Genomic DNA, 15,733 nt, shown 5'->3' with positions numbered 1-15,733 from the left:
GTATTAATTTTTTTTTGACAAAAACGAAATGATATTCATTCATTCAAATCGAGAGATTACATCATTCAACACCGCTAAAAACGTAAAAGATGAATCTACGAACATACTCACAGCATCCAAGTTAATAGCATATAATGGTATAATGCCTACAAAAATATATGATAAAATTAAAGTGACCGGAATATCTATGGCCTCCAGATCTGCAACGTTGACACCCATATCTTTGATCGAATAATCAATATTCAATATGAATCAAATGAACACCGCAAGAAGACGGGAAATCAAATAGCGCCCCAAAAGGCGACGAACAACAAACCACCACACTTAGATGATGAAATCACAAAGAAAAAACCTAGATCTATGTGAAAATCACTTATTTATATTGAAATATAGAAAGAAAGAAAAAAAAAAGATGAAGAGGAGGTGATTTCAGGTCAAGAATTGACCCAAAACCACCCCTCAATGGAAAATTAAGAAGAGAAAACCTATAGAGGGAAAACTAGGGCCGGCTTGCTGGAGAGGGAAGGGAAGGGAGAGAAATTATACGATCATAAAAGTATTAAATTTTTAATCATGTAATATACGCGGAGTTCAAAAAAGTGACCTAGAAGTTTAATCTTTTCATTATTTTTTGTAGCCATGTTTAACATGTTAAAATATGGTTTTACGTAAAAAAAAATTATAATATTTTTGAGAAAGGAATCTCTTATCATGTCTATAAAACAGGCCCTTATCTGAAGGAGGAGGGGGGAGTAGGTGGTATTAACGAACGGGTTTTGGGGAGACGGGGCATAGTCGGCCGTGGAGATGGAGAAGGAGAAGATTAAGATGAGTAATACTAACATCTCCACAACTCTTGTTTTTCTGGAGAAGAAAGAGAGTTCCATAACTGTTGTTTTTTTGGAGAAGATCATTTATATAAAATGAACAAATTTGACTCCTTCTCCGTGAAATGATCATAAAATGAACAAATTTGTTTAAGACAATAATAAAAAGGTTAATTATTCAAATTGACCCTGAAATATACATCAAGTCTGGAAAATGACCTTGTAAAAACAAAGATACGTATTCTAATCTTGTAAATTTAGCGTCTTTTATATTTTTGACCCTATAATATATGTGAAGTCCAGAAAAATTACTTAGATGTTGAAGTTTTTCATAATTTTTTCCAAGCATGTTTAAGACATTTGAATAAGGCTTTTGACGCATAATTAGATTTGTCCGACAAGGAAAGAATTAATTATGAATTTTTAAAGCGCAAAAAACTCAAATAACAAAACAACAAAAATCTCGACCTAGAGATTGAATTTTGAGTTGTTTCTTTTTAAAGACATCTATAAAAATACATAAAAAGGATTTGCAAAGTTTTAGAGCATTTTGATTTTTCAATCAAAACATACAAAATTGCAATTTTCTTCCGAGTAAGCATATACTCATGGGTCAAATTTAATTCCCTAATTGTGTAGCCATGGTTAGAACATCATAAAAACATTCACCAAGAAATTTTGTAGTTTTTAAACGAGCGACAAATTAATATTAATTGTTAAGAAATTCATAATTATGGGGAACAAAAAATTCATAATTAATCAATTTCTTTCTCTGAAATTTTTTTTTTTTTTTTTTTTTTGTAAATTCAAATTTTAACATGTTAAACATGTCTGCAAAAAAATTCTTGTGTGCTCCGCAGTCTCATCTTGAACCACATTTCGTGCATTCTTTCTTATAGGCATCACTTTGTACAAAATATTTTCCGATTTTTTTTTTTTAACAACCCTTGTTGTAAACATTGATCTTGTTAGGAATCGTATTTCAAAAACTTGAGAGCAACTTTATCCAGCCTCCATATTTTTAAAAAATCAGACATGATCCTTTTCTTAGTATTCGATCATATCATACATGATTGTAGAAATGTAAGAGTTTAGTTTTTCTTAAAAAATACACAACTAACACAGTTACATAGAACAATTGCTTTGAAGAATTGAGAAAAGTTCAATTACATGGAATTTAAATGGCAAGTATTATTTGCTAGCTGAGATAAATGATATGATTAATATACCATCAAAACGAAGAATAAATTAAACAAAATGTTCCTGCTGTTAGATATTGCATTTTTTAAACCAATAGAATGCAAAAAGCTAGTAAAACTATATATTCCTACCAATGTATTACAATGAATAACAATTGTGTATACTACTTAAAAAAAATGCACTATTTCTCATTTCCCAGTAAGTGAAGAGCATATTGATCATGTTCCTAGGAGCAGTTGAGTTGCTTACTCCTGCTACAAAATTGGTGTGACCCATATGATTGAATGATTATCATCATTTTAACCCCTTAATGACCCTCTTTATTTACATGTGTATTGATTAGCAGTCTAATAGTAAAAACTGTTGTCCTTGTGATTAGGAGCAGCGTCTTTACATAGCATAGAACGAACCTCCATGATGCATCTAGGTGCCTCCATGTCTTTCTCTTGTATCGCATTTCCTAGAAGTTGTTGCATCTGTGAGGCAAATGTATCATCCAGAACCTGCATACATGCATACAGCTTATAATCCGGATCCAAGAGCACGCATTGACTAAATAGTTAAAGTGCGTTAAGAACATTGCTTTTATATAAATAAATTGAAAGTTGTTTTTACATAAAATGCTATTTGTCATTCTTCCTTGTATATTGCACATATAATAAAATGACCTTAACAGAGAGGTTGCTACTTACAGAAACAGCCACCCTTGAACCTTTATACCATGATCTATTCTCTTTTCTATTCTCCAAGAAACTCAAAATTTCCTGTCAAATAAGAAATATATAAGCAAATTTTCCATAAACATCTAAAATGATGCTCCAGGGCAAGGTAAAGAAATCCAGAAGAAAATTAAGTTACCTGCCCCATTCGGTCCCAATAACCTCGACAGATGGCAATGAAAACATGAGTTTCACAAATACTGTGAAGATAGCTTATGGTACTAGCTAACTGCTCTTTCAGTGGTTGCATTCTACTTTTTAAATCAGACTCTACCACTGTTTCCTTTGAATCTTGAAGAATCTTCTTTAATTTTGTAGCATTCTGTAACTTCGTCTGGAACAAAATAATGACTCATATTAGTGACAATCTAATATACTTGATTAATTTACTAACACTATGCTGGAAAATGAGTAAAACAAATCTAGCATGTCCTGCAGTGCATAAATACGACGAATATAGTAACTTAACAGGCAACCAAAATTAGTAGCATTAGTAGCAATGTGGACTAGAAACATATGTAACCTCTGGTTAGTATTGTTTCCTTACAATAACCTTTACATTGGGTTTCAGAATACTGCAGACATAGTGATTAGTGCATAAATATTCTAACTGCAGTATGTTCTTCAGACTTCAAAATTTCATTTCCTCTCATAACTTATAGTACTGCTATTTGACAACAGTGATGTGCTTGGCACAACTCTTTTACCAAGGGTATCAAATATTAAATTAATAACAAAAAAAATGCATAAAAATCTTACATTTTCCACGAGTTTCTCCACAATAGCCTGCAAATAGTTCCTGAACTTTGCTCTCAGCATCACGGTCACTTCGCTAAGTCGCTCACCAGGTGCTGTGTTTCCAGCATTTGGTAAGCAAGAAGCCCATGATTTGAACTGTGATTCAATCCTTGGACGTAAGATGTCGAGCATCCTCTTCAAGGAATTCAAAAGAATTCCAACCTGACAAAAGGTGACATAAGTTTTAATTGTTTGAATTGAACAAAGTGTTATCCAAAAGAAGATCTTTTTTTTTTTTCTTTTCATAAATTCAACCCACCTCCTCAGGAACCACATAGGCACATGTAGACCGTTTTGCAAGTTTCTGGACATATTTAAGCCCAAATTTCTTAGGTGCCATGCTATCTTTAAGAGGAGCTAATACATCCGCATACTGTTTATCTAAAGCTTCCACAATCGCCTTCTCAATATCAGCTATTGCCTGTCATCATTATTTTTTCAGAAAAAGGAAAGCCAGTTAAACTTGTATTCTTCAAAATAGATTCTCATTAGTTATGCTAAAATTGACTAAAGATGATAGTAAGAAAATAGAATTTGGCAACATCTAAAACTAATGGGAAAAAGAAAAATGCAGGATGAGGAAAGTGATAATACATACATTTTCTAGAACCAAGGTATATTCTGGCCAGCGGCAAATGATGACCTCATAGTCTGTCAATGTTTCCTTCAGCCGCTCATACATGTCATCAACAAAGGGAGTAGTAGAATGCTGCGTTCTAACACCAGACCATTTCACCTGCAAAAGCAAAGCATTTAGACATTCTCGTCAATACAAGACAATATATCACTTAGGAGACAAAGTCCAAAACATGATTAATTTAAAAGCATCCTTCAAAAAACCCATTATAATATAGAAAAAAAGTACCTTGTCTAATTTGCACGACTCGAGCAAAGATAGACGTTTATCTTGGATCCAAACAAGAATATACAAATGGAACAACTCTTTTGCATCCACTCCACCTTTGATAGGACTAAGAAGGAAATAAAATAAGTAAACCGTGTGTATTAACAGCAGCGATTAATTCTTCGATTACATAATTAGGGCTGTGATCCTAGTCACATACTAAAACTAGTAAAGAGCACTTACTTAATGTTCCAGCCTGAAAGATCTCTTTGAAAATCGGATGTTGCAATGACAAGTTCTGCTACTGGTGATGATGGACCTGTCGGTGGACAAGATATGAGGAAGGCTCGTAATCTATTGCAAAGCTCTGTGCTGTATATGGAAGCAGAAAGATTTGGCAGGTCTACAAAGCTGTGGAAAAATATTGAACCAGCCAAATTAGAACCATTAACAATAATAGTAGCTTGATAGCAAAACACAATAACACTTTCACATGTAACAAATAAGGTGATTCAAATAACGATTATCACATGTTCTTACTTATTCTAGATTATATAAATGCTTAAATTGGTAAAAGTGACAAACATGCAATGCAACAGAAATAAAAAGCAAATTAAAAATTTAAATTTTATCAGAGTTCACAAAACATCCATATATGTTATTAAGCTGTCCGAATTCTTAATTATGAACTACATAAGCTGTCCATATATGTTTGAGAAAAGAAAGATACCTAGGAAGTATATTTTGATTATGAATCTGAATATCAGAATAGATTTCATTCCTAAGATTTATGCACAGTGTTTTCATCTTCTGGTAAGCGGTAGACATGGTCAAAGGATCCATCAAACAGCTTTCATTATTCTGTGCAATATATTCATCTGTATCAGAAAGGTGCCTTCTAGCCCTCTTTTTTGCCGCAACCTGAGATAATATTAGACGTTAATTACAATGAAAAGTGTATCCAATTAGTAAATTGTAATAATAATCATCATCAAGAACTCAAGTTTCTCCAACCTGGAAGTAGTGACAGAAACTGGTTTGGGCCTCCGGAGATAAGATATCGTGAAGAAGCTTGTAAAGTTTAACAGCCGGTTCCAAGGCAGGAGCTGCATGACTGGATGCTGGTCTGAAAACCTCGACGATACCAGAGAAAGATGACTCATCAAGTGACTTGTAATTCTCAAATGTAAGTGTGAGTATCTGTTCAATTTCGTCCTTGGTCTCTCCTAGTAGTCGATTCTGATAAGATGGCCATATTGAACCGTATTAAATAAGACAAAATTCAATCTATTTGAAAGTAAATAAATGCCAACTAAAAACCGTATGTTGACTTGTATATGGCCATCCTTGGATAAACAGTTTAATTAAGCGGTTATCATATAAATGCTATGTATAAGCTATTTATAGAACAATAGACAAAATAAAGTATCTCTCAAAAAAACAAAAAAATCATACTGTCTTCATAATAGTTATAAGTTGTTTTCCACAAGTTGATGTGCTCAAATAAATCAATTCAAACAGGCCTATAGTTGATCTTAAAACAGAACTTTAAAAATATAATGAAAGTAGATGGCATTAGTTAATCTAAGTTAAAACACTTAATAAAAAGAGATGTCAATGATACCTCTTGGTGGCTCAAAGAAGTTTTGCTATTTCCCTTCATGATAACAGGTGCAAGCAGATTATATACCAAGTTAAGGCAATCTGCTGTTGGTGTGGCAACATCCATGACATACGATAGATATCTATTTGAGCAGAAATGCAGAACATTATGAACACAACGAACACAATAATTTGCACGAAGTTTAATAAATTAAATATTTCAGCAGGAAATAGCACATCAACTTCTCATTACCTCAGCTTCGTATATATCTCAGACACACCATAGTATGAAGCAAACTCTGTCAAGAGCCATTTCCATGGACCATGTAATTCTAGGTTCCTTTGCTGAAAGCCCTGAACTTTCATTGCAACTTCTAGAACCAGGTCATATGCAACTGTCTCCGCTACAGAACCACACTGCAACCACAGACAATAAAATGATATATTAGGAAACTCCAAGAACTTTAGATAACAATTCCTATAGCAAATGCATAATACATAAAACTATATAATGTTCACAGACACTAACCTTAAGATGACTATTGTCATCTGCACTGGTTGAATAAAGTATATTAAGTTGTATCTTGCCAACAAGCTCATGGTCTGGCTCGCGGTAAACATTCCACCAGCGTACTTTGTCAGACTGTTTTCAGATTGAACATGAATTCTATCTTAATTATCACCACTCAAACAGGCACTAATAACTCTGCGACAGAAATACAATAAAAATATTACCGGATTATCAGCTATAGCAGCCACTTGGACAAGAACACGCCCAAAATGCTTTCCCTTGGAATCTTGAACTTCAATGAGCAAATCATCTCCAAGACTATCTGGAAAACTGTAAATGTAGTAGTCAGAATATATTCAACCAGCATAATGGTGGATTATATTATAAAGACTGAAAATAAAATAACTTACAACATATGGACTTCACTGGATCCAGGCTGCAACCTAATCGCATCTTCTTCAACTACACTTTTGAGTCGTAAGAAACACGTGAATGTCTCTGATGATATACACAGGCAGAAAATAAGATACAGTAAAATAAGTTAAAACTTATACAAATGAAAAATGGGTAATTACTTTATAAATAATTATAATTCAAACATTGAGAGAAAATCATTTATTTCCAACATTTTTCCCCTTAAGGCATGGATAATAAAAATGAGTGATTATTACGTAGAGTGCATCTTCCCATACCTTGCACAGCTTCGTAGGAGGATGAACTATTCCGCAAAGTTGTTACACCAACTTTTAGGAGTCCAGAGACTTGTTGTATATAGCGTGTGCTAGCATGCACATATGCCAAGCTTTTATGTGTCAGGGAACCATTTGCAGGCAAATGTGGTACAAACCGAACTTTCCTAAGAGCGTGCCAACCAGAAGATAGTTTTGACTGCAAATTTGAGAAGTGGTATTGCATTGAATCCATTTTAATTTTATGTGTCACTATTGATGACATGCTACAGCCAGTAGGAGGGTCGACCCCCACTTTGACTTTGCGTACTGCAAAAGTGAAGAATGTCACAAAAGACTCACTATGGAGAAGTTAAATAATTTGAAAAGAAAAACTAACACACAATAATGTACCTTGCACCTTCATCTTGCCAATAAGTTTTTTCAGTTTAGGAGCAACACCCTCACTAGAAAGTTCTCCATTGCATTTCACCATTAGCTCCTCTTCTGGTTGAAGAAGCACTTGTCGCAATCTACAAATTAAAAAATTTAAGTTACATCAACACTTGAAGGAGAAGAGAGTAGTGTCAGAAGAGTCTCAAGTCTTAACTCACCCAAATGCATCTCTAAGTAAAGAGCATTCATTTTCCAAAAACATTGGAGCTTCCATACACTGCATCGCCCAAGCGTGAAGGCAAAGACGCGCACAGGCGTCGTATGCAATTACTGCATACCATGGCCCAAGAGCACTGAAAATAATTCACGTAAATATATTAGCATATATGCTTAAGGAGAAAAGCATTCAGCGCAAAAAAATAAAACACAAAATATTGATACCTTGCATGAAATGTTGGAAGGCGAGGTGGTTGTGAATTGGAAGATGCAGCACCCTCTGAACCAGTAGCAGTTCTGTGCACACATATACATCAAGTTTAACGTGATATTAAATTGAATTAAATTACTAAACATTTTTGTAAATTGTGTGATTAAGATGTCATGCATGTTATTTGTTAATGTATAAAGAAGGTTAAGAACTCAGTATTGAGAGACATACTAACGCAGTCAAATACACTAACCTAACAAATTTTTCCGAGCTTGCATCTCCATGGTTCTCTAACTTATCCCTGGATACAGATTTCAAAGTACTTGATTCTGCTTTATTTGGAGTACTACGTGCTGCAGAAGTTGGAATTTCCTCGTTAGTTTGTCTTATCTCTTGAGTAGAACCACAAAATGGGGGTGCACTCGGAAAGTCTTCATCCTCGTCATCAGATAATCTTCCACTCTGAAAATTTTCATAGCACCAAGTTAGGCTAATTTAAGCCAAGATATTTCACCTATGAAGCACGGACACAGACATGATACCGGACACAACACATACACTTACACCAATAACAATTTGTGAAAGTGAAATATTTGAATGTAACTACATGTGGTGCCGTGTGAGTGTCCGACATTGACACGTGTCGGACACACCTTCAATCCGAAGTGTCCGTGCTACAATTTCATTCACCCAAAAGAAGCAGTAGCAAGTGCTTAAAAACCAAATTGAGAAAAAAATTATGAAAAATTATTGGGATATCTCGTACCTTTTCTGCAGAACTTTGAACATTCATCCTTGAAGGTACACTAGAAGCATACCCTGCTGACATATAAGCCCTTCTTTTTGGAAGAGTGCCATTGATGCTACTTCCTACTTGTGTGGTAGAAAATTCTGAGCTAGCTGCAGAATCTGACGATTCATCTTCAGTAAAACCATTCTGCCTTCCATTAGCAGCACCCCTCATCACCGGATCCCTCGCCATTCCTTGTCTTCCAGTAAGTGTTTCTCTCGACGAACTAACATCAGAGAACGTGTAATCACTCGCATACCGAGACCGTGGCATCTGAGCAACATTCCCATATCTCTTAGCAGCACCATTGGGGACTCTGCTGTCTTGTGGTGATGAATCCAAAGAATACCTCCCACCATAAACTTCCTCCTCCGAATCAACGCTGGCGTCCATATCACTATTTGAACGGCTATCGAATGTCTCAACCGCCGAGACGGGTAACTTATTAGCAGGAAGATGACCACTCCTGAATTTTGATGGTGGTGGTAATCCAAACCCTCTACCGCCGCCACTTTTCATTCCACTAATCGGATCACGAGATCTCATTGCTGTGTTTGAGAATGGCACTTCCTTCTAATTAACAATCAAACACAAAATCAAAACAAAAATTAGAATTTCAAAAAAAAAAAAAAATACCAATGTAGTTTTTTTTTGGCAGAATTCAAGTCAATCAGAACTTCATTATTACTAATACTAATTTCATCACATTCATACGATAAGCAACACAACAACAACAAACAAACAAACAAAAAATCGCAACTTTACAAGTAAAAGGAAAAATTAAAAGAAACCCATTTGCATAAAACATGAAAAAACGGTAATGAGTGAAGATTATTACCTCTCTGACCCATCTAAGTGCGTTTTTGTCAAGTCCTTCAGTGAACATCTTGACCTAATAGAACCAACCTCTGAATGAAAATGCACTACCAATTTTGAAACCTTAAACCTAAAGAATTAAGCTTTTTGCATAAATGAATTGAATTAGAATGAAAAATGATCAAAAATAGAAGTGTTAAACGTGAATGAAATTTTGAGGGTTTTTTGGGTTACTGAAAGAGTTAGGAAAAACCACAGAGAGTGTGAATCAGAAACTGAAATGGGGTTCGAGATTTGAGAGAGAAAAAAAAGGGTTTACTTGCTTAATCAGAAAGGTTCCCCTTTGATATTAAGCATAGAGAGAGAGAGAGAGAGAGAGAGAGTGAGGAGACAGAAAGAAAAACCACACACAAATAAAAAAACACTCTTCTGCCTGTGTTCTTGCTTTGCCTGGTTTTATTTTTAATGTTGTTTTTTTAATGTTTTTTGTTTTATTTATTTTGTCTTTTTTTTTTTTGTATTGATGAGTAAAATATTTAAACGATTGACTTAAAAAAAGTAATAAATATTTATTTATTTACCAAGAATAACGTATGATCATTGTAGTAATTTGTAAGATATATTAATAAAAACAAAATATCATCACTCTAAGATTTGTGCAGAAAATGTGGACAATTTTTTCACTTGACCTTATTTTATTCTTTTTTTAATAGAATTTTCAAGGATATATTTATATTTTTAATATTACATATAATCAAATCATGTGAATCTTATTCAATAACAATGTATATATGGTATCTGACAAAAAATCTGTATATGGTAAATGATACTAATTATAAATACTAAAAGTGAATCACATCCATATATTTGTTTGGAATTATATTATTTATATATATACTATAGAATATAATAATAGAATTATTTTCTTTTTTTAAGCTTTCCCAGTAAAACGTTTTCTAATAGGAAGTTGGTTGTGATGATTAATATGAACAACATGGATGGTCATATGATCCCGTTTGATCAGCACAAAAGGACAACTACGTATACACATACCTATGATTTGTTTGATGCTATTATTTATTGAAAAAATATATTTATTTATATCACCGACTAAAATGGAGAAAATTCTCTTACGAGACCGAAAATAAAGTGCACGTAAATTATAATATACGGGACCAATGACCAAGTAAACGAAGTGGGGTGATTAGTTAAAATTATTTATTTAATTTTTTAATTTATTATTCAAAAAGAACAAGCATAAAGATTATTGGATCGAAATTCGAACGTTGTAGGAGTGGGGACACTTTATGGTTTTTTCCTACAAGTCCAAGTTTGTGTTGTGTAAGCAGAATTAGGCAAAAAGAGTCCCCACTCCACTAGTGGCGCAAGCACATGATGGTGGGTCACACACATTTCACTCATACTACCCTTTTTCCTTTGTTTTTATTAAATGTATTTAATTTAATTTAATGCAATGTATTACCAAGCATGGACATGGTAATTATCAAAACAAAAAAATGGATATGGTGAGAAATTATGGTCTTTAAGCAAGTGGTGAAGGTTTAATTTTTGGGTCTTACTAGGAAAAAAACATGATTGAAAAAGAAGAACTCGTCATTTGTTTTTTATAAATTCTTAAATAAAGATTAGTGATTGTTAAAGAATGTGAAAACTGTGTACAACAATATGATAAAGGAATTTACTAATGGCTTTGAAAGGTAAATGATGTTGGAGATTAAAGGAGGAACGTGGTAGTTTGTGGTATAGAGTGTTGTCAACTAGATTTAGAGAGGAAGGCTGCATTTTGCGTTTAGAAGGGGAAGGGGGTTCAGTGTGGTGGAGCAATTTAATCAAAATTCATCGGGGTGTTGGTGCGGGCGTGGGGAGATGGATACATGATAATTCTGTGTGTGAGGTAGGTGACAAGCTTTTGACTTTATTTTGGTAGGACCCTTGGTTGGAGGTAGGGGTTATGAGATGAAGCATTTAGGTTTGGGTGGGGGTGGTGAGGCTTGGAAATGACATAGGAGGTTATGAGCTTGGGAGGAGGAACAACTTGAGGAGTGTAGCGCACTATCGAATTATGTTGTTTTGCAAGACGATGTTAATGACATGTGGTTGTGGAGTTTGCATACTTCCAAAAAAATATACAGTTGGCGGTGCTTACAATTTTTTACTATCATGTATCATGTACTTCACAATTGTCTTTCAACGAAAGATAATTTATTCAAGAGAGCCGTGATTCTAGCTATCGTAAGTCTTGCGTGGGAAGTTGTGGTCATATGAAGGATGCGACTCATCTAAACTACCTACACGAAACTTATTATTAATTTATCTATTTTAACATGTTTTAACTGATATTAACTATAAATAATTTTTTCACAGCAATCAATTATAATTGTTATAACTATAAAAAAAAAAACATATTTAATATTCATTTAAAAACTGTATATAAGATTACTTTGTTTTCGCCGTTTTAAATTTAAAATTTGAATTTGAATTTGCTTTTAAATTTAAATTTAAATTTGTTTCTTATTTTAATATTTTTTTGCTTAATAAATAACAATACTTTTTTTACAAGTAAAAAACAATAATAGTTGAATAAATATAGTAAAGTTGAAATATATTGTTGGCTCCTGCTAGAACAGCCACTGTGTGATGTTTGGTTAGGACGGTGAATGAGTAATATTGAAAGGTAAGGAAGAATCTATATATGGCAGCTTTGAAGAAATTTGGTGACACAACCACAACAACAACAACAACACAAGGGAAAGAATGAATGAATGAATAGTTTAATGCTTCATGTTGACGGCTATAAAGTTGTGAAGTCAAGTGAAGTGGCTTTAATTTGAATAAATTTGAATATCACTGTCATAATAACGATAAACTTTTGAATATTTAATAATGGTACTAACTAAGACTGTGCTGGTAACATGGTAGTACCTTATGCATTAAGCTGTAAACGAGTGTTTCACAAACCAACATAATATAATACTAGTTGTTTGTTCATAACTTCTTTTTTGACCTCTAGTTACTACTACTTGCTAGTACAAACTTAAGTGTCTTTGTTTTTTTCTGGAAAAAGACAAAATAGTGAAAAACTTATTCCTTATAGCTATAGAGCCTGTTTGGTTCAGCTTTTCACCACCAAGAAGTGATTCTACAACCCTTAAAAGTGAAAAGCTGAATTTTCAATGGTGTTTGGTTTGACTTTTAAGAATTGCTTCTATCCTCCAAAAGCAATTATCCGTGAAGCTACAAATCCTAGCTTTTGGCTTTTGTAGAATCAATTCTACATTAAACTATTATCAATTCCATAATTACCCTCTTAATTATCATCAATTTTTATCACCCTTTCTCCAACCATATTTGCTTTTTTCTACCTGGAACCTTAAATTCATTCACTCCACACTGTCCACTTTTCTCTAGTTAGAACTCAACCACCCTTCACAAATTTAATCTAAAAATTTATTGCTATTAGGTTATATAACAACACCACCTCCTGCTAGCAAATATTGTGCTCAAGAGAACAACAAAAAGGATAAATTCTGCTCAAAAGATAACAACAACAACAAGGTAATTTGGCATTTTTGAATGATTTTTACTTTGATTTGCTTACTTGTTTGTATTAAATTTAACCTTTTTTCTTTGCTGCAATGCTTATAAAATTTGTTTGGTTGCATAATATAACATCTCTTATTCATTTCTACAAACAAAAAATATTGCATTATATGTGTTTGATAAAATGTCTCTTAGAGTTTAAAGTGATTTTTTATGAAAATTATACAGTTAGTAACTTAAATATTTATGCTAAAGTGTTTGAATGTAATTTTAAACACTAGTTTAAAATGAACACTTGTTATGTAAAATTTATATATTCATGCCATGATGTAAAATTTATACAATCAAAAGAAAGAATACTTGTTATGCATCTATAGAGGTAGTGTTGGCTCATTTTATCTTTTATTTTTCCTATATCATACTTTGTGTACATAGCATTATGGCTAAACAAAAGAAAGTTTTTGCGGATTGGTCGGATCTTAAAGTGGATGAACTTTTGGGGTATGGAAGAACAGATTTGCAATCCTACGTCGCATGCCTAACTTTAAATTTGAGACACAAGTTCAAATAGTTGTCGCAACAATGGCTATACACAACTTTATCCGAAGGAAGGCAGAAATTGATATTGATTTTAATGTTTATGAAGATGAAAGCACGATCATTCACCATGATGATAGCTCATCTAACTTGGATCAATCCCATGTTTTAAATGTAGTTTCGTCGTCAGAGATGGATCGCGTTCGAAACATAATCCGCAATGAAATTATTGAGCACAGGCAAAATAATTAGTATTGTTCTTTAAATTATTATATCAATATTTTAGTACTATAATACACTTTAAATTAGTTTTGTAATAATATTAGTACTTTGTTGCAATTTAAATTCTATTATCTATTTGTAATTTTTATTTTCATGCTATTAGTATTGTAATAACTTATATTTTAACTATATTGCACTTAATTATCCTAATTTAGTAATTTCTATTTAGCTATGTCCATTTTAGTAATTATACATTCAAAAGCAATTTTGATAAAAACTATCCAAACAACATTCAGTTTGTTTAATCAATTCTGCATTATTGTATCCAAACATAAATCAATTCTGTCAGAATTAATTCTATCAGAATCAATTCTATCTAAAGCTAAACCAAACACACACATAATCTTTCAGAAAAACTGTTACATTCATTTGGTTCTTGAGAAAAAATAAGTCTATAAATAATATGTTAATCCATAAATTAGCAGGTCTAAAAAAGATCTATAACATATCCAAAAATGGTGTCCACAATGTAAAAGAAAATAAAAATACATGTTACTTAGTTCAAGATTGAAATTATATACCTCTAAAGACGATGGTTGATAAGGAAAATATACATTCTTTATATGAAAAAATTAAGATTCAGTCTCATCGTCGGTTGAAAACAAGATACATTATTTTCGTTTACGATTATCCTCTTCGGTGTTTGACACATCTATTTCCCAGCCGTTTTCCTTATAATATAACTTTTTAATCTTTTCTGATACTACTTGTGTTAGAAAAAGATTTGTTTGGTTTAGTTAATATATATCTTTTCGGAATTTTCGAAAGAAAAAAAAATAAAGAGGATGGTTGCTTGAATGATAAAGGAGAAAGTGAACAAAAAAGAGTGTTTTATTGGTGAGTAAACTATTTAAGAATGGTTTATTTTGTGGAGATCAAATTGTCTATTTTTATATTATTTTCATGGATCAAATTGCCTCTTTTTAATTATCTTATGGAATTAATCATTTCTTTTTGACAATGTCTCACGTAGGGATTAAGTTCATTTTGTTCGTTTTTGACAAATTGGGTTCGATAATTTTTCTCGGTAACAAAATTGGGTATTAACATAACAAAAGACATTCAAGAAGGAAAGAAATACTCATTATTACTTCGAGCTTCCAATTTAGCTAAAAATTAGCAAGAGTTTCCTACATAACGATTAACGAGGTTTACATAAATTCATGCTTCAATCTTTGAGCAACAACATCTTGATGGTGCAAATAAAACTCTTAGAGCGATGTGGACATTAGTAAGCTCCTTGTCCAAATGAACAACATGAAGTGAATCAAAATAACAGACAATACACTTAAAACCAAAAGACCAACACAATAGTGAGTGACCCCTATAAAAGGTTAGAATATCCATACGAGTAATACAATGTGATATTGCCACGCCTAAGCAACCCGTGTAATAAAGACTCCTTATAGTTTATGACAGGACCACCAAAACTAGTCATATATGATTCAACAACACACTCTCATATGTTGGAGTAAGTCATAATAGTCAATCTATATATTGATTGAATTTGGCTTTATACCATGGTATTTATATAAATATATAATTGTAAATATGTATAGGAATCCTCGTGTTGTGTGTCAAAATCTCTTTTTCTAGGTATTTGAATTGATTCAAATAGTCTTGAATCGTATCACTCTGAATCAATTCAAAACAGTTTGAATCGTATCATGAAAACTCTCTGACTTATGTTGAATCGATTCAACCTTCATCCCGGATCTTCTGAATGGATTCAAATATAATCTGATACGTATCAAT

General features: G+C 32.8%; 1 protein-coding gene and 1 long non-coding RNA gene across 2 annotated transcripts; one reads left to right on the top strand and one right to left on the bottom strand.

The window, feature by feature from the left end:
- Window positions 1-2,051: 2,051 nt before the first annotated feature.
- On the bottom strand, window positions 2,052-10,018 carry LOC11437132 (uncharacterized). Its single transcript, XM_003615213.4, has 22 exons — window positions 9,621-10,018; window positions 8,759-9,355; window positions 8,246-8,454; window positions 8,007-8,078; window positions 7,784-7,918; window positions 7,584-7,702; window positions 7,194-7,499; window positions 6,912-6,999; window positions 6,726-6,831; window positions 6,520-6,633; window positions 6,244-6,407; window positions 6,013-6,133; window positions 5,403-5,627; window positions 5,119-5,309; window positions 4,632-4,799; window positions 4,410-4,515; window positions 4,143-4,280; window positions 3,804-3,965; window positions 3,506-3,706; window positions 2,886-3,080; window positions 2,720-2,791; window positions 2,052-2,530 (listed from the first exon to the last, which is right to left on the bottom strand). Exons 1-22 carry the CDS (start codon window positions 9,666-9,668, stop codon window positions 2,375-2,377), a joined length of 3,693 nt encoding a protein of 1,230 aa, XP_003615261.2. The 5' UTR covers window positions 9,669-10,018; the 3' UTR covers window positions 2,052-2,374.
- A 2,601-nt stretch (window positions 10,019-12,619) lies between these two features.
- On the top strand, window positions 12,620-14,060 carry LOC120580526 (uncharacterized). Its single transcript, XR_005646263.1, has 2 exons — window positions 12,620-13,174; window positions 13,595-14,060. It is a non-coding gene; the product is annotated as an uncharacterized lncRNA (long non-coding RNA).
- Window positions 14,061-15,733: the final 1,673 nt, after the last annotated feature.

This window comes from Medicago truncatula, chromosome 5 (genome assembly GCF_003473485.1).
Source record: "Medicago truncatula cultivar Jemalong A17 chromosome 5, MtrunA17r5.0-ANR, whole genome shotgun sequence".
Lineage (NCBI taxonomy): Eukaryota > Viridiplantae > Streptophyta > Magnoliopsida > Fabales > Fabaceae > Medicago > Medicago truncatula.
Note: the sequence above shows the minus strand (reverse complement) of the source record. Positions and strands in the feature narration are given on the sequence as shown.

Excerpts from the sequence above, each read along its gene's own strand:
- LOC11437132 (XM_003615213.4), bottom strand. The coding sequence starts at position 9,668 with ATGTTCACTGAAGGACTTGACAAAAACGCACTTAGATGGGTCAGAGAG. Across the intron at positions 5,310-5,402 it reads GTTTCTGTCACTACTTCCAG|GTTGCGGCAAAAAAGAGGGC; the intron begins GTTGGAGAAACT and ends ATATTATCTCAG. Across the intron at positions 4,800-5,118 it reads AATCAAAATATACTTCCTAG|CTTTGTAGACCTGCCAAATC; the intron begins GTATCTTTCTTT and ends ATTTTTCCACAG.